Source organism: Lacerta agilis, chromosome 2, assembly GCF_009819535.1.
Source record: "Lacerta agilis isolate rLacAgi1 chromosome 2, rLacAgi1.pri, whole genome shotgun sequence".
NCBI classification, from domain to species: domain Eukaryota; kingdom Metazoa; phylum Chordata; class Lepidosauria; order Squamata; family Lacertidae; genus Lacerta; species Lacerta agilis.
This window is the reverse complement of record NC_046313.1, coordinates 42041608-42061215: the sequence shown is the minus strand read 5'-3', so window position 1 is coordinate 42061215 and position 19608 is coordinate 42041608. Positions and strand designations below refer to the sequence as shown.

Below are 19608 nucleotides of genomic sequence, written 5' to 3'. Positions count from 1 at the left end.
AAAACTGCATGGCAGTTTTAACAGTCCCATTGTTAGCTGTGTTCTAATCCACACTTACCGGTAAGTCCATGAATGGAAAATTAGTGTGGACCACTTTATAATGTGGACTAAATGAAATTATCATCCTTCAAAGCATAGGGTCATAGAATTCGAGAGTTGGAAGGGGTCATGAGGATCATCTGGTGCAACACCATGCAATGCAGGAATCTTTTGCCCAATGTGGGTCTCAAACCCATGGCTTTGATATTAAAAGTCCCTTGCTCTACCAACTGAGCTATGTATGACAATGAAAATCCAGAAGCCCCTATACAATCTAGGAACACACATAGATGAATTGTCATGATGCCCATTTGCCCTGTGCCACACATTTATTCAAACCTCTGCACGTAGCCTACATCTATATACCTGTAGGTGGAACTCATATCAGCACTCTCTATGCAGTCTCTTGAAATAATGGAGGGTAGAACATGCATGCATTTGTAGAAGTACCCTCTGTACAGAAGGTCAGATCAATGTGCAAAGACCATAAGCAAGGCCAGAAAGTCCATTTTCTCCTAGATTGTTCATCCTCCCTAGATTATTTTCTGCACAGAGTTAGAGAGCAGGCTGTGTGCAGCAGCAGGAACAAAAGAACAGCAGGAGCTCTGCAAAAGTGTGGGATCATAACCATACCTTGTACTTTGTCTACAAATAACAAATAACCTACTTTCAGCCCAAGTGGAGCTGTACTAGAGGCAAGAAAGAAAATTGAATCTGGAGTGGTAGGGAGCATGCTTTGCATGTAGGAAGATCCATATTCAGTCATGATATGAAGGGCCAATGGGTGTGCTGGGAAGTCTTAGAAACAGCTGCCTACAAGTTTTGATAGAATGAGCTATAGGGATAATTGATCTGACACATAATAGATCATACTTGTCAGCAGGAAAAAGCACATTAAAGTTCCAGATTTGAGCACTGGGGTTTCCAATAACAGGGGATGTCTCAGAGGAAAGGCGTCTGAAATCCAGGTGAACCACTGGAGAAGTGGAATATTTAATGCTGGTTGCCTCTACAGATTATGGTCAGTTCTGCTGGGTGTCTTGAAGGAACGCAGTCTAGGTTCAGCCTTCTGTCACATTAATAACATCCACTGGAATCTTCTCTGAGTGGCAATTTCTGTTGGGCTAGGCACATTCAAAAGGCTCTGGAACTCAAGATGACAAAAAAGAATCTGTCTCCAAATGCTGTGGACTCAGTTATTCCATAATCCATGCTTTTGACTGTTCTACACACACATTACTTCTCTTTCACTCATTTGCCCTCCTTTGACCTTGCCTTGGATTTTCTGAAACTTGCAACATTTTCTGATTATACAGCTACATTTTCCAGATCTTCATGATAGTTCTTGGTTCCTTGATGGTTCCCTGTTCCAAATTTTGTTGTTGTAAATAGAGAACATGTAAGTGTTGCAACTTGTTGACACCACAGACATGGTAACGCCTTGAGAGGATCTTTCTCTCTTTCTAAATGTGAAGATTGCTGTTGTGTTACATCCCATTCAACAAATTGGTGTGAACCCATTTGTGACTAATCATAGTTGTAACACATATATTTTTTAAATAACAAAATTATCATGGATGTTAAGTTAATCTAAGAGTCTTGCAGGTTTTAGAAATTCAGTGGAAGGGGACTGGCTTTTCCCCTTCATATAATTGTATATGCATATTGTATATTATATGTATATTACATAAATGCAACAGGAAACTTGATGAATGTGTGTTGGCCAGTAATGAGATGTATCACAGTCAGATTCTTTCCAGGAGGGAGTTATCAAAGAAAGTACTGCACCATACTCACAAATGCACCTGGATTATGTAGTTAAAGGGAAATATTGTTAGGAAGGCAAGTGTTGCAGATTCCTTTTTAAATTGACTGAAATGTGATTTGTAGTGCTTCTTGTGTTTGATTGAAAGGATGTGGATGCATTTGGGAAGTCACTGTTTGCGACTTGCTGGTATGGCTAGTTCCAAACATTTCCTTCCCTCCAATGGAGGAGCTGAAATGTAATGGTGGAAATTCACCTTTCCAAGTTTCCCATTGGTTTGCTGCCCATCAAACTTCTGATCTTCAGTGAGCTCTTCCTCTTGATATGCCAGCACCAATGTGAGTTGGCCATTAAACTTCTGTGCATTGCACAGAAGACTCTGAGGGAGCACTCTTGGGTACCTTGAGGAAATGGCAAAATCTGTTGGGTTCTACTGTTGCCTTTCACAAACTGAGAATGCAGTCTAGGATATGACATTGCCATTTCATTGCAGGGGAAGATTTGATCATTTCTCTTAGGGAAGCTGTCCAGTATTACTGATCTTGTTAAAAAATCAGTGTTAGGTTTCCAAGAAGCACTGTTGCTTTGAAAAAAAAAGTCTGAAAATCTTCTGAGGGAGGGAGAGCACAAGAGATTCAACGAAACATAGGAGAGAGAGGAATGACAATGCAATTGCATTTGTATGCCATATATGATATTAAATGGACACCTTAGCTAGTGCTCTATCTTCAGTGGCTGTGATGCTCCGAATGAAACCATCAACCATAAGTAAATAGTGGTGTGTGATGGAGATAGTGTAAAACCACATACTGAAGTCCCTTCACACTCATTCCCTTCATAACTTGGCTAGGTGCTTCCATATTTCCCTTACAGACACTAGCTGTTATGACAAGCACTCTGTTTTCACTGTGAACCTCCACTAGGCAATGACGTCTCACAAACACTCCTGTACCTAATGAGCTCTGCTGTGAATTAAATGGCAATTTTGCATGCATAAGTTTTGGTATGTGCTGAACAAAAGTGGATATACATAACTTCATGGGGGAGTTGCCTAACTAAAAAATGTAGCTTTTTACAAGTACTTTGAATTCAGAAACACCATTGCTCTCTCTCACACACTAAAACACTTTTAATGAAGTCAGGAACTAAAAACTACTGTGAGGTTGAGTGCAGCCATTTTATTGGAAAAAAAAACTATGGGTATGTGCATTTCCTTCTTTAAAACACATTAGACAAGGAGCAATTGATGATCAGGAGTTAGTTATAGCTTTCTATACATGTTTATTTCCAAAACTATACAGACATTGGAAAATTGTCCTTAGGTCTCTGTATTGGTTATCATTAATTCTGCAATGATAATATATATATATATATATATATTATATATATAATTCCTCATTCCCAGTTGCAAACCTATTTGATATGAACTGGTGTTTTCAGTTTGTGACAATAAAAAAAAGTTGGTTATATTTACATGTGCTTAACGTTGCATAATTGACCATTGTACAGGTGTTTTAAAACCATTAGCTACTGCTGAATGAATTTCAAGATTGACCCATGTGGGTTTGGTTGTTATTTGAATACACATGTGCTACACATATATGGTTTATTAACAAAGACACCTTCTCTCTTGGTCTCTCTCTCACTGCCCCCATCACCACTTTTGTGTTTTTGCTGTTCATTTACCTCTAAATTATGTTTTAGCTATGGATATACTCTATATCATCATCAACCAACTGGGGTGGAGGAATATCACTGACCCCACAAAAATCCATGGTGAACAGTGGGACTATGTACTGGCAAAAATGAAAATGTCCCAACATCTGCTTGGAAAACAAATGTTTGCTGCATTTGTGAAAAAGCAAATATAGCAAGAGCTATATTTGGCTCTGGTTTAATCATATGGATCATGCATCTCAGCAAAATATTCTAGGTGCAAATGATCGGCATTCAGAGTAGGGAATGATCAGTTGACTGCAAACAAATGCTTCAGAATATCGCAGCCAGTCTTGTAGTACATAATAATTGTAGTTTCAGTTGCTATGGAGAAATGAGGAATAAAACAGCAGCAAACACCTGGAGCTAATCTATAGACTAAGGTATTATTTATATTGGTCTTACTGATGTGCTCTGTCTATGGATCAACGTCTTAAGGCTTGTCTAACTTCTCACAGAAAGTGCTGTCTGTTCAAATCTTCCATGCATGAGGGAGAAGGCATTTCTGCCAGGAAAGAAAAGGATGATTTTAATCCATGTTTTTTCTGCTATAACAGCAAAGCCTGGGATATGAAATAAAATACAATATTGTATATGGTATCTTCGCTCCATTTATTTTGACCCACCCCCCCCCCAAAAAAAAAAATTCTCCATGCACTAGACCCAAGTACTACAAGGTATTGAAATATTTACAACATTTGTACATGTGCTTTTAGGGAGGTCACCCAAAAGTTCTATTTTTATTTGGATGTAAAGAAAAGCTATTTTCCCCTAGACTAGTTACATCAATCCGAAGTGAGAGATGACTCTTCCAAAAGGAAAAGCCCACAGAGGACAAAGATATCACATATTTATAGTGAATGCTCACAAACTCAATGGTATTTTTAGCTTTCAACTGCTGCCACTGCATAATGCCCAAAATCTAATGGTCTGTGGGTCCTCTCCCTACAGTGCCTCTCAGATTCATTGGTATCGTATGTGATACTTGTTTGTTTTTTGCTTATTGAATTTCTTAAAATGTTGACTGATAGCATTCAAACTACAACAATTCCATGGTAGCCTTAGACAATATATGATATGATATTTACTGGGCTATGGTACTAAAGAATTCAGACCACTTTAGAAGTTCAGAGTTCCATGTTGCGCAATGGATTTCTAAGTGACCCAGGGCTGACCCACCTCCTGCACATGTCAGGGAATGCTCTGTGTGCATAAAGGAGCACGCGTAGAGTATTCCCAGGTGCTGAAGAGAATGGGATGATTCTACCTGCAGGAAAGCCCAAGAGTACGTTGAAATTCCCCTTAAGTGCACTACAGCCATTAGAGCGTGGCGTCAGCTTGGATTTATACAGGTTACCCATCTCTCGAATAAATTCCAGGAGTAAGGCTCTTATCGCCCAATTTCTTTTCTAATTGTTTAAAGGTAAAGGTAGGACACCCAGTAGACCAGATTAAACAAACAGAATGCAGTTGGGAAAAATATACGGGCGTATGAGTCCATTTTGGCAATGCGGATGTGTATTCTTCCATGCCGCCAGGCTCCCGTTCGGCAATCCTCGAAGCAGCAGAAGAAACTTGCGCAGTCCTTGCCATCGAGACATTCATATCCATATTCTTCGTCCCGTTCTTGGAGGTGTGTGGCATTGTTCATTTGGATAGTAGCTGACCTGGGGCGGATGTCGATTGTAGGTGCCTAGGACAAACGAAGCAGCAAGAAGGGGCAGAAGAGAGAATGAGTGATTTGCTCGTTGCTATAACGTTCTGTTTCAACTAACATTTGGTCCATCAAAATCGGTTGCTCTACATAATGGCAGAATGAGGGAGCCATGATGTTTAAGATGTTACAATGATGACCCTTTAATCTGGAACTTTCTCAAAGCAACAATTCAACGTTTACTCTTTAAATTCCCATTTTACTTAACAGCATCGGTTTGGTAGGGTTTAACTCCAAATAGGAATGCAGATTAAAAAGTGCTGAGATTTGTTTGTTAAGTGACTGCTTCATATAAGAAGGCAATCACACTTCTTCCTCCCCCACACCACATCACTATTAAGTGGGGTGTGTGTGTGAGAGAGAGAGATAATTTAAATGCAGAATTCTTGAAAAATAATGCTTTATGTTCCTGCATGGCTGGGTAACTTAAACTGGTTAAGGGGAAGAGGATTCCACATAAGAATTACTTGAATATAGGTTAGGTAGGGCTCTATAATGATCTCTGCTATGAAGCATTTCTGACAACATGCAGCTCTGGATTAACAATGGTCCATTGACTAAAAGCTTCATAATGTCAACACAGTATACAGCAGCTGTACATATAGAATCACTTGAATCATGTTTTACTGACAAACTCTTTTGATCCTTTGGTGAACATACTGCATGAAACAGCAGCTGGTACACAAGTGATCGAAAAGAGTGGATTGTTAAAATTAAGGCTGGAGTCAGAAAATTGTTCGAAACAAAGTAAAATTATAATTTTAATAAAGCTCTGATTTAGGCTCCCACCTGCCTTTTTTATTTATTTATTTTTTTGGGGGAAAATATCACCCAGAAGAACTAAGTATCTGCATTTCAGAATGAGGAATATTTGAAGTTGTTATACAGCTACCTGTATTTGCCATTTTGGATAGCAAATGATCTGAAGAGCTGGGGACAGCATCGAATGTAAGCAATTTATACCCTTTCAAAACTCTGAGAGTTTGTGTAAGAACAAAATTGGCACCATTCCAATGACATCTGATTGTTCAGTGCAGATCTTTGAAAGATTTGAAGCTTGCATCACTTTAAATGAGATCATTAAGAGTCAGAACTGAGTTCTAAAAGGGTTTTTGTGGATTCTTGGTGTAGCTAGTGGATTGGATCCCATGAATAACTAAAAAAAGAGAGCAGCACAAATGTTTTGGATATACTACTAGGCTCTCTTCATGCATGCGATCCAAACATGTTAAAATCCATTGAACTTATCATAAGTTCAAAACAGTAGTGAATTAGTGTTTGGGCTGCTGAATCAACTTCATGTTAATATCTACATATTAGCCATTCTACTTCACTGCAGGGTTGCTTCAAGTAGAATGCATAAATATCTAACAATCCTTTATTGAAGCTATAGTTGTTCAATTCAGCAGTCACATGCAGTGGATTTCTATACCAAAAATATTATACCTTGAATGAAAACATCCGAAGAAGCTTTGGTTTTGTAGACAGAAAAAGAAAGAATCAGAGGTTTTTAAATTAAAAAAGGTAGAGAGGGGGGAAAGGAGACAAAAAGTATCATAAATTAAAGTTACTTTTCTAAACTATAGCAAGTCAAAAGAAATAGAAATAGAAAAAGGATTTAAGATAGAATTTTCTATAAGAACTTTAAAAGCGATTAACATGTAAAGAAGGATCTGAGTTAACAAAACTTGGAAATCCAATTTAAAATAGATTGACAGTTCAGGGTTCTGTGGTTTGTTCTGAGTTATTTCCATGGATAGGCAAACATACTGTGACTCATACAGTCAAATACTACCAATTTCTTTTCTGCTCCTCTAACTAAGGGGAAAGACGGCTAGTCTTGAGTATATACTGTTCTTCCTCAAGGCCTATAGCCATTAGTTTCTACCCTTTTACCTTCCTGGTTCACAATATGGTGAACAAGGATTGCAGATTGTAGAAGTGTCTCTTGGTTCTTAAACTATTTAAGAGATTTATATATTGCCTTTTATCAATGATTTCAATGCAGATTACACAAATTAAGACAACAGCATTAAAAGGGAGGAGGGACAGCACTGTGCTAACAGAACACCCTATAAAATAAATAACTTATAATAGTAAGTGGTGGAAAAGAGAGAAGGGAGAAAATACAGGCAGTAAAAAGAAAAGAGATGGGAATAAAGTGGCAGGGGGAAGAGATACAGGAAGAAATCGTTCATATTTTGAAATGTCCAGATTAGTAATGTCTATACTCTCGACCTTCCTTCTGTCCTTAATACAATGCTTCTAGGATTCAACAGGTTTATAGGATCAGCGAGGAGACTTCTATGGGTACAGGTAGATCACCTTGAGGTAACTTCCCTGCTGCCATCTTTCAATATTAGCAAAGAGTCCAAGGACACCTATAAAGGCAGTGGGTCACATTCCTCAGATGCCCCACATTACAGGCCTGCCTTCTAACCACCGCCACCCATGTACCTGTAGACACAATTCCAAAAGGCTACTATCAGAAGCTGTGGTGTGCCTTGGTGGGAACTGGAACAATACATCTATAGTCCTGATTTGCCCTGCTATTTTCAATCAACCAGAACTATTATCTGTGGCTGGTTTGACCACAGTCTCAGAGTTCACGAGCCATCACCAAATGACCTAGTTGTTGAAAATACTTGCTCAAAAAGAGAGGGACCATAATTGCAGGCAGATTAATTTTAAATGTTACATGCAGCCCAATCCCGTGCTGGAATTCAATGCAGCTTGCTCCCACAAAGTGTACCTAGGATTTAGTTTGTTCCCGTCATTACAGCAATTAAACACAACAGAACATATGCATATGAACAGAAAATGGACCAAATAAAAGTGGTCAATTCTCTTGTCACTAAAAGTTAACAGACTTGCAGTGCACCAGTGTAGCTATTTGTCAGATTTTGTCACTTGATATACTTGTCTTGATGTCTTGATATACTTGGTACTTTTCTGGAATCTGGCTATCAAACCCAACCCTGGTATAAAAAGGATCATGTGAACCTGACCAGCCATTTCCTTCCTTTCCCTTCCCTGGTCATCAAGCAAACCTTCTATGGTTTCCACTTCTAATACAGCTACAGGACAACAAAATGCTCATTTCCGGGAAACATAATTAAAAAGTGGGTTATCAGTTGGTATAGTAATAAAAATACATACAGGGTTTTTCTTCTTTTTGTCTTTATCCTTGCTTGGCTTTCTGTTACTGACAAAATAGTGGAGAGTCCCGTACTCCACCAGGGCAGAAAAAACAAAAATAAAGCAAACTGATACAAAAAGATCCATTGCTGTCACATAAGAGACCTTGGGGAGGGATTTGCGAGCGATGGTGCTGAGGGTGGTCATGGTCAGGACAGTTGTGATACCTAGGAAGGGAACAGAAAATATATTACTACTTAAGCATTCTCCCTTGCATAGAGGAGCTCTGTGTATATATGCTGGCATGAGCAGGAGGCCCCTTCACACTGCTGCTGAATGCACAACACCACAATCCTCTCCCATATGCTTCAACACACGAGGCATTCCTTGTACTGTTTAATTCCACATTAACATTCAGCTCCCTCATTGTAAGTCCCTATGGAATGCTCCTGGTTTCTGTGGGATTATAACAATCAGCGTTACAATCAAGTTGCCTCAATATGGTCAGAAATGTGCTTATATAAACCAATAAACTGTGAGGTTCCCCTGAGAAATGCAAGCAAAGGTCTCGGTGCTTCAGGATGAGGTGAGCTATGCATCATAATAATACCCTTGGGTTGCATGCTGCCTCTCTCCCTGGGCATCTCCAAAGTGTTTACAGATATTGATTAACTGAGGTTACAAATAGGCCTCTTTCACTTAAGATCTATGTAGGACCACTGGTCCATGTAAACATCTCACTCAAGTGTGCTTCAAGGGATAAAGAGTGTCACAATATTGTAAATGGCAATGTTTATCACACTGGGCAGCATTTGTGCATAGCAGTGTTTGAACTAAAAGTGCTGGATTTTTCCATTTCAGTTGCACAGAAGGCTGTAGTTACATCAGCTTCAACTGTTCCATTACTCCTGTTAAGTATCAAATGTTGGCTGTGCTTTCATGACACGTAGCTACTGTAATAATAGACAAAGTAGAGAGCCCAATTTCATGAATTAGGAAAAACTAGGCCTAGAAACACTCTGGCATTCTCTAAAGATCATTTTAATTCTACTGAAACACAATGGAAATGATTTTGTTCACCACAATAACATGAAATAAAGCAGGCATTCCAGTCACACAGTGGGGTGCCACTGTTATATTCCAGTCACATAAACTGGGATGCCCCATTGGGTTGGAGACTTTAATGGGGGAAGGTGCCTATAAGCAGTTTTTAGAATGTATGAATCGGCCCCAGATCCTGACAGTTTGGATCCATGTGCACAGGGAATGGTCATAATTCAGTATAGAACTAAATGCATTTTAGGAACACAAACAATCAGAATAAAGAGAAGCCATGACCTACCCAAAGATGTTCTGGCTGGGACGGCATCCTTATTAATCCAGAAAGAGACCCAAGATAGCACTACGATGAGTGTGCAAGGGATGTAAGTCTGAATGGTGAAGTAGCCCATCCTTCTGCTTAGATCAAAGTAGACTGCCATGACCACATAATCTCCTGTAAAATATATGTTATGGAAGGTGATAGGGCTTGGGATGTAATAGTCATTCCTCAGCCATGATTTTTCTGTAATTTTCACTGGATGGTATTCAATTAAGTTTTATTCAGAGTAAACATATCAAAATTGATGAACCTAATTAATCATATTCATTAAATCCAATGGAATATAGCCTGGTTTAATGTCACCCACTGTGTTCAGTGAGGGCTATTCCCAAGTAAATCTGCAAAGGTGTTCAACCTTAATCTGCCATCTAAAGGTCAGTAAATAAGGCACTAGACTGTTCCTCTGCTCACCCCAGGAAAGGCCCTACCGTTGAACACCACAGAAAAGATTCACAACTCATGCTTTCTTCAAGGCAAAGAATTGAACAGGTGTCTCTTTAAAACTAAATGTAGCGCTTTATTGACTGGAAGGCATGCAGTGAAACTTCTTTGAGGTTACTGTGCTGTGCTTGATACAATACAACACAGTACAATAAAGCAACACGCTTGCCTCATGTCAGAACATACAGCAAATGTTAATTCATTAGAATTATTTTAATAATAAACTTCCCAGCTTTGGGCACTGACGTTTGGCTTGCCTATTGTTTGACTATAGAAGCAACCCAGATAATTGCATACCACCATAGCAATCATAGTCCAAAATTACTACAACAAAATATTTGCATTTAACTTTGTTCAGTGCATGTCACTGCTTGATTTTTATTTACAGTGGTACCTCGGGTTACATACGCTTCAGGTTACATACGCTTCAGGTTAAGAACTCCGCTAACCCAGAAATAACGCTTCAGGTTAAGAACTTTACTTCAGGATAAGAACAGAAATCATGCTCTGGCAGTGCAGTGGCAGCGGGAGGCCCCATTAGCTAAAGTGGTGCTTCAGGTTAAGAACAGTTTCAGGTTAAGAACGGACCTCCGGAATGAATTAAGTTCTTAACTCGAGGTACCACTGTACTTAAAAAATGTTCTGCTGTCGCTTTCCACCACTGGACTTTTCCCAAAGAACTCTGAGGATGTCTACTGAACTTATATTTGAGCCAACATTTATAGGGTAACACAGTTAATTCATGGGTATATGAGTGAAAGGGAGAAAGATTGAGTAGTGGGGTTGCCAAAAGGTTGATTGGGATCTACTAGTAGCTCTCTGGGTGGTCTGAAGTAGATTAGCAAGGATTTCTGACTCCCACTTAAATGAAATGTTTAAATGAAGAAAATGGGGATAGGTAGGGAATAGATATAAAGAAAGGCACAAACCAGGACTAAACAAAAATAAGTGGGAGCCATGTAAACTCAAATTATTATTTTGGTACTCAGAATGAATCCCTGGGTTCTGAACTCTCTAATTCTGTGTATCTTTCTTCTCCCCCCCCCCCAACCTGGCTGCCATTGGTGGATCTCAAGGCTCTAGTAAAACATGAAGTAGATCCCACTAGCCTGAAATCTGCCAACCCCTAAGATAGAGCTAGCGCAATACAGAGAATGTGAGTCACATTTAAGGTTCATTAAATTAACTAACATTAGTTTTTCTTGTGGATTTCAATGGGACTTAAAGTTACCACTATATATGCTGATATTGAGATCTATTTCAGAATGCTATCTCTAAATCCTCATGTGCTATTAGTTTCAGGTTTTAACCCCTTTCAGTATTTCTTCAAAAGTGGCTCTATGGAGAGCTATGGCATGCATATACTGAATAATAATAATAATAATAATAATAATAATAATAATTAATAAAACAGATCCCGAAGCTTCCCTAAGAAACACTGTACTCTGAAATTAACACAAGCTCCCATGGGAAATTGAGTTTTCCTGCTCCATGAATTAGTCATACTGAGCCTTGGGTTTATATGCCCCCTTTCTTTCTTTCTTTCTTTCTTTCTTTCTTTCTTTCTTTCTCTCTCTTTCTCTCTTTCTCTCTTTCTCTCTTCTCTTCTCTTGCATACCAGAGGTGATTGGAACCTCTCATTTTAACTTCCATCTTTTATCAGAAGTAGCTGCTTGTGGGCTCGATATGTCCCCAAGGTTTTTAATGCCCCCCAAGACCCCCCATAATTTGGCACTGCTGGCTTACTTCTTAACAAACTACTGTGCCTTCTCTACTTCAGACTTTTTTTGCTTTTTTGTGTTAAAAGTCCCCCCCCCAGACTGATTTTGTATGTGCGTGGGGATGTGTGTGTGCTTTCTTATACTCATATACATTACAGCACAAATATATGACATCTGATGATGTGTGTCATGAGCACGTGCAGACAGTGTAAAAAATCTGGGATATTCTGCAGAACCCAAGATGGGAGAGTCACAGGACATTGTGGTCCCAGTGCCACCCATGGAGTGGCTATAGCTATGGTGTTATGAACAAACTCAAGCAGACAACAATCTGGATTAAAAATGGCCCCAACCTTATTGATTCCAGATGTAGGTGGATCTTGGCACAGGCATTGGATATCCATTCCAGCCTCCTACCAGAGGGCTGAAGCTTTTTAACAGTGTTGTGCCATGGATTATGGGCTCCCCAAAATGGCAGTCTATGGACATGGCCATCCTCAGGCTGCCACTGGAGCTGTATGGCACATCTACCCCACGTTTGGCTTCTGGACAGGGATTTGCATCAAGACCCCTCTAATGGGGTGAATACGCCACTGGATAAGGTCTGGGTGATGCACCACTTCACCCAAAAGCTTGATGACTAGGATTCCACCCAATGCCTTAACCACCAAAAGTTGTGACATTTTGCTATGGAGAAGGCAAAACTTCCAGATGGGCTAATCTCTCTGCAGGCAAATTCCTTCCTGGCTCCGAATATAGCAACCATTGGCAACCATAGCAAGGTCAGATGGCGCAAGGAGGCAAAAACACAGTTAAACAAGAAATCCAGGAAACAAATATGGTTAAACAAATGACCTAGAATTAATAATTTTCTTTTAAATCTTGTTCAAAGAGTTTTATATATGTAACATCCCCAGAAAGTGTTTCGTCAAAGGGATCCGCTGTATTTATTTTTATTTTTACTTTACCTCCTTTTTAAGAGCTGGTCTTTGACCGTAATAAAGAATGATTTGATTTGACCTAGAATGTAAAAAAAGTTAAAAGGGTAAAATTACAGGAGAATGGGAGGGAGCGAGGGAGGTTTTGCTCTTCTGATGATTGCGCTGAAGGAGTCAGTGTCACTGGTGGACCAGAGCAGGAGAAACCAACCCATGAGGCTCTGCCCACTAGTGGGATCCTGATTGGCTCATTTTTTAAATACAGAATTTTGGCAGGCAGTCCTGCCCTGCAGTTCAGTCAGCTGAGGAAATTCCCAATGGCTGGTTGAGATTGTGTGGGACAGCTGCCAGGGACAGCAGCCAGCCCACGAGGGGCTGCAACAGTTGGCCCCTCAGGAGAAGGTGGAAGTGGCCATTCTCTTCCAGTGATTCCCTGAAGGGCCCTGAGAGAGAAACAGTCCCAGGAGCTCCTACCAGAAGCTCCCACTATCTAAAGGGGGCTTTGTGGTGGAAGGCTGAGTGTAGTACAGATGTAGACCTGAGAGGCTGCTGCACAGCAATGCCCATATACAGATCTACAACCGTGGAAGAAAAATACCCATCAAAATTTTCTGGGCATCAATTTGTCTTTTATAACCACCACCTTCACTGTTAAAAGAAAATAACCAATTAGAGTTAACCAGTGAATTTTGCTTCTGATAGCAAGACTAGCATCTTAAATGTTCATTTAGCTAATGTGTACAAACATAAATAAAAATCTGGAATCAAGCTATTTAGATAGGCTCTGTTCAAAGGCAACAGGAGTTTGCACAGCACAAACTGCTTTTCATGGGTTAGGAGTTTCCCTTGTTTGCTTCAGGAATAAATGGTGCCAGGACAACAGATGGATGGGGAAAGGAATGAAGAGAAATCTGTGATGCATGACCTAAATTGGTTCAAAGTTTCCCGTGTGGTTTATCAACTGTTCCTTAAGGACTGATCAAATGTTTAACAGCTGGAGTAAACATGGGTCACTGTTTAGATGATAACTAGTAGACACAATGTTATTGGCACAGTTGACAATGGCCACATGGCATGTAGAAACCCAGATATACACCAGCTGTCCTAACAAACCATGCTCTTTACAGGGAGGAAGAGGGAATGATTTAGAGTGGACATTCTGCTTAAATTCAGGAACGGCTGAATTAAATGTGTTGTGGCAAAATATTCTTACTTAGGGGAGTGAGGGATTAGTATCCTTTCCTCTTTCATTACTGTATCTTGCAGTATCTGCTAAGAATTTGAGCAAGTTTCTATTTCAAATGATGCATCTTCAGCATTTGAACCTGCTATGGTGCTTTATATAAATACTTGCTAATAAATAGTAAGGCACCCAGCACCTCTGAAATTGTACAGCTGGCAACTGATGGTGTGTCTTGTCAGTTGTATAAGTAAGAAATCTGCCCACAATTAGCACAGGCCCCATGTATCGCATCATGAATTAGCTCTATCTACTCTGTCCTTTCCAAACATTCATTTCCATGCCACAATTATAGTTTCACTACATAATGAAGTCAAGCACAGTTGCATCTTTAACAACGCTTGCTCTAGAGTTCATTTATGTCAGATTCTCTTTGGGATGAAGCTACCTGCTAGGATCCCAGAAATCCCAACTGTATTTTATGACTAATTCTGTATGTGTATTGTGCTAGTGAATGAGTCAGAAATGATCAAACATATTCAACTCAAGAGTGGGTAGTGCATGTATGTCCCAATCTTGGTTCATCATCACAGAATCACAAAATCACAAATCAAATTGGGGGCAGTGCAATGCTTTGTACATAAGACTTAGTGGGCAGGGGTTATTCCAGAGAATCACTCTGATATGAAATGACATTTCATTTTTTAAAAAAATAGGGTGACTTTTACTGCTTAAGTGCAAATAAGCATTTAGCATTTCACCATTGGTTATAGCTCCATCCTATTGGAATTAAGGAGCAATTTATGTCTGTGATTTTATTCCAATAGTAAATGCTATCTGTTCTGACATTGTGTTGGTACCATTCTTTAGTAAGCTATAACTCACCTCTAGTCGCCCTTTAGAAGTAAGCTGACAGCTAGAGACCTACAGTTAAAATGCAACCATACATCTATTACCAAAGGGTACAATACAGTCAGCAGCTCTTTACATGCTCAGGAGGTCTGTGACATCTCAGCATATCTTCTAAACCCACTTCAATGAGTGAATTAATGTTTTCTCTTTGCACATGATGAACTGATCCCTGGAAGGGAATATATGGAAGTGTATTTGGAGACTTGCTCACTTTAGCTTTCTTTATATGCCTACGTAAGACACCACTTTTGAATCTTTGGAATGTAAATGTGAACAGTAAACATACATACACACAATTCACAAGAGTAGGCGTAGGGGTGTAAGGGTGTGTGTGTGCTCTTTAATTTTATTTATTTATTTATTTTAGTTCTGAAAGGCTTATAAAATGGCTGCTATGCAAAATGCAGCTTTTATATTTTACTAAAACTTTTAGCATATAATGTAGTTAACTGGGACATAATTAAAATAAGTAAGCTGTTGTCATTTAGAAAAGTAGCACAGTGCCTATCTGGGGATTAGCAGAGACTTGTCAGGAAGATGTTTGGTATTGGGGATTAGCATCTATGCACTGATGGAGTAGACTGAAGTACCTCAGGAGGTACCATTACACACCAAAGTGTAAATAATCTGCAAATGAAGTTGCATCTGCTTCCTTTTCCTTTTATTTCCTCCTCAGTAAGCTACCACTGTGGAGGAGAGCAAAATGTTTTTTCATTTGAGCTGTTCAGACTGGTTGAAAGATTGGCTTCCAATTAACCTGCAGAGTTCACTATTATACCAATAATATTCAAGGAAATTGCTCTGCGGTTGTGAATAAATGAGATTTTAGAACAGAAGCATTTCCTCTGCATGCAACCCAGGATGCAAAAACATCTTCCAAAACTGGAGCCAAAGTTGTGACAGTTCAAACTCTCAGTTCTTGTATCTTGTAAATGCTCTGGAAAGGTGTGTACTCCATCTCACTCCCACACCCTCCATATCCCCTCAATGGACTTTCACTTCTGTGGTCCATTAGGATTAGTACCATGGGGTGCATCTTGGAGAGAGTGCTCCAAAATCTGATTCCACCTCTCCACCACTGTAGAAAATTTATGGCCCTTGTCCTACTGATGCTGGAGCATAAACATTGGTAAGGCTGAAAATGGATCGTGCTGGCAAATGAACCTGAAAGATCCATTGCCTTAAACACCCATCCACCCCCTGCAAAAGTGAAAACTACAAGAGCTACTGTAGCTTATTCCCTTTGCTCCCAGTGGGAGGCATATTTGTTGCTGCTTGAGGAAGGAAGGAAGGAAGGAAGGAAAGATCAGCAAAGGGGTAATGGGGGCGGGGGATATCCAGTGTGTTTTTGGCCTCTCAGACCCTCCATCAGAGAATTTCAAATACAGAAGTTAAATCTCTTGTACTCAGTGGAAGGAAAGAGGAGACAGTAGCAGAGGTTGAACATTCTGTATTGAAACTCCCTGTTGGGGGACATGAGAGGTCCCAAGTGCCTTGGATGTTAAGCTCTTACTCTGTCATGTTGCTAGTTACTCCCACTCCTACCCCCATTGTCTGGGGTTTCCACCTTTTTGTTACACTATTAAGAAAAGAGGAAAGGGTGGAGGGATGTAAGAGCTGCTCTCCACCTGCTGTTCCACCCTGGCAGCTCTGAATGAGGTGGAAGAACTGCCTTTGGTTTTTCAGCTCTCCTTCAATCCTAAGAGTACAGGTCTGTGCCTGCTTATCAGGGAGGAAGTGTAAGTATGTCCCCATTTCTTTTTCTTTCTTCATGTCAATTTGCTAATTGTGGGATGCACAGAGTACAGAAGACCTATTTGACCAAACACACTTTTGAACTCCCTGGCAAAGTGGAGTGTCAAATCAAATGTACTAAAAATATTTGATGAAAATAATGGTGTTATTGGCAAGATAGGTGGGAGAAACCCATGAGCTCCAGCTTCTGCCCAACTCAGAGCTTGTGGCAGCAAAGATCCCTAGAATTAATGTCACCACAGAGTGAGAAGAGTCATGTAAAAGGCCAATGGCACAGATACAAATTACACAAGCAGGTTAATGCTTAGGATTCTACTTCGTCAACTGTCTTTCAAGTCTCTTTAGATTGCCAGAGGTAGGATAAAAGCCAGCTCAAAACTCCTCTAAAAGCCTTCCATTCCCAGGGAGTTGGGAAAGGCAAGGCTCCTATGCATTTAATCTTTGATGTTTATATTTCCAGCTACTTTCAAAGTCAAGGGACAGTACTGCATAATAAAACTGGAAAAAAATCCCTTCTAGCTCAGGGCACTGATCCTCAGAGAGGCTACAGATGTTAACAGATTCATTCTGCCTGAACCCACACCAGGAGAAATACTTCTACAAGGAAGTGCCATTAGAAAGTACACTGCCATCAAGCTGGTAAGAAGGTCTCATAAGGAAAAAGCCAGAGGGATTCTGGGATGCAGACAAGATGAAAAGCTGTTTCATTGCTCAAGTTCTTCCCCCTCCCAAACACACACACACACACACACACACACTCAATTCCATGTTTTTTCAACTTCCATCCTTTAAATATTTCAGAGGACTGCATCACCATTTTTGCTGGAACATTTTGTTTTAAATCCCCCTTAGGAAAGTAATCTAAGCAAGTAAGCAACGAGAAAACCTTATCTCGCTACAAGATTCTGGAGGGCAAAACAAAAGCAGTGCAGATCAAAAGCAGACTCTTGGAAGCTCAGTGTGATCAGTCAGGCTAATGGCATATGCATTTCAGGGCAGTTCAGCTTCAAAAGAAGTGGAATTTCAGACCAACTATAGAGAGCTGGGGTGTTTGGGTGGGTGGAGGCTGGAAAGGAGGTGACTATGCACAATGTCCCTTCAAGGGAAAAGCACAAATGCAGCAAGATACAGCTTTGCTGAACTGGAGTAATTCCAGGCAAGACATTTGCAACCCCTTTAAGGTCTAACAGATGCTTGCTGGTGTGCAGCTGGAGGAAAGCAGCTATAATTGGGTACCACAGTCTTACATTGCATGGTGCATGTTATACTAATAAAAGAAAATACATGAACTTTCGGACCCTATACTAGAACCAATCTAACTGCAGAATGAAAGGCTATAAATGGAAAGCAGGCAAACCCAATGGCTGTGCAAAAATAAGCCTCCCTATGGTCTCCCAGACAGAGACATGTCTTGATTATTTTACTAATTATATAAACAGTACCCCATACACATGATAAAAATTTTCGGAGAACATTTTCCCTCATGTTTATTTCAGGTACGGCTAACTTTTGGGCCACCAAATAAGCTTGCATCTTGCTTCATGCACAAATAAGCAACTATCCTGTCCTGCATGATGTGGCTGAGCCCCTGGGCAACAGTCCAAGCAAACAACAAGGGCAGGCAGTGACTGTTTAGCAACTTAACAAGTCAGAGAATGAGAGCAGTCAGAGATAGATATTTCAGGACCCTGGACAGGTCCTAGAGAAATTCAAGTGCTCTGCAACAAAAAGCTTAAAAAACGAACAAACATATTTTGGAGCCTTAATACATTTCTTATTGCGAATTTTAAAAACCCTTGAAATGTATCTTTACTGTATTGTATTTCTTATCACATTAGAAGAAGCAATCTCTCTTCTGTAGACTTTATCTGTGCTCCTCCATTAAAGTCCAAGCCTCTTGAGGGAGAAAGGAGAGAGAAACATCTGAATTTGATTGCTCAGTTATCACATCCATCCCCTGAATATTCACTTTAAAAGTTTTGCCCCATTCCCAGCCAAATCTCCACATTTGAAACACACATTTGCTTGAACATTATGTTTCAGTAGACACATACAGGTGTCTGTGTTTTTTTTTTGTTTTTTTTGAAGAAACATGCATTCATGAAATAAAATGTTACAATAAAAAGGACTTATATGTGGTTAAGTAGCATTACAGCTGAGTGAAGGAGTAATCAATACAATACAGGAAACAAAGAGCAAAGTATCTTCAGGGTCCTAAATTGTCCCACCCTGATGCCTAAGACAGGATGACAAGTTTATACTAAACTGTGAAATGAAGCTTGGCTGCAAGTCTAACACCACTTACATGGGACTTACTTCTGAGTAGGTATGGTTAGAATTGCAGCCATAGATGGCTTTGAGTTGGGCTGTTTTGCCATTAAATGGCCACAAGATGCTTTGTTGCTTTTGCTGCAAGACTACCAAGGCTACCCCTCTGGAAAAGCATTAACTTTATTTAAAAAATAAGTTTATCCTACTTTTCTAATGCACATGCATTGCTAGATACAAACCCAACATCAAGTCACCCCTCTAGCCACCTTCTGAAAAGCACACATTCAATTGAATGTGTCAACCCACAAAGCATGAAACCCCATCAGTTAGGGTTCCCCATTATGTGGAAATGCCATTGAAGACAACATCCTTAAAGTACATGGGAAGAAGGGCAGCATTTCCAAGTCTTGACATAGAATACTTCCTCAGATGCATTGTGAGGGGAGGGGAGAATGGAACCAGATCACAGATGAATTATTCTACTTTCCAATGGGAGGGGGGAAAAACTTGTTTAAAATGAAAAACACAGAGAAGTCACTACATCTGACTCCATTACTCTCCCACCTCCCACAGTTAAAACCATTACTCTCCCACCTCCCAAAGTGCCCCTGAAATTCCTATGAATTTCTTCCTCCTG

At 39.9% G+C, this 19608-nt stretch overlaps 1 protein-coding gene across 2 annotated transcripts in view; it reads right to left on the bottom strand.

The window, feature by feature from the left end:
* Window positions 1–4145: 4145 nt before the first annotated feature.
* Window positions 4146–19608, bottom strand: part of GABRG2 (gamma-aminobutyric acid type A receptor subunit gamma2) — a 61930-nt gene continuing 46467 nt past the window's right edge. The window contains exons 7-10 of one of the 2 annotated variants that reach the window (XM_033139816.1): window positions 9715–9867; window positions 8394–8599; window positions 6681–6704; window positions 4146–5213 (exon numbers count right to left, since the gene is read on the bottom strand). In XM_033139816.1, the coding sequence (XP_032995707.1) occupies window positions 4938–5213; window positions 6681–6704; window positions 8394–8599; window positions 9715–9867 (659 nt within the window). In that variant the 3' untranslated portion in view covers window positions 4146–4937. The remainder of the gene's footprint in view (window positions 5214–6680; window positions 6705–8393; window positions 8600–9714; window positions 9868–19608) is intronic. The other variant, XM_033139817.1, reaches the window with a different exon arrangement.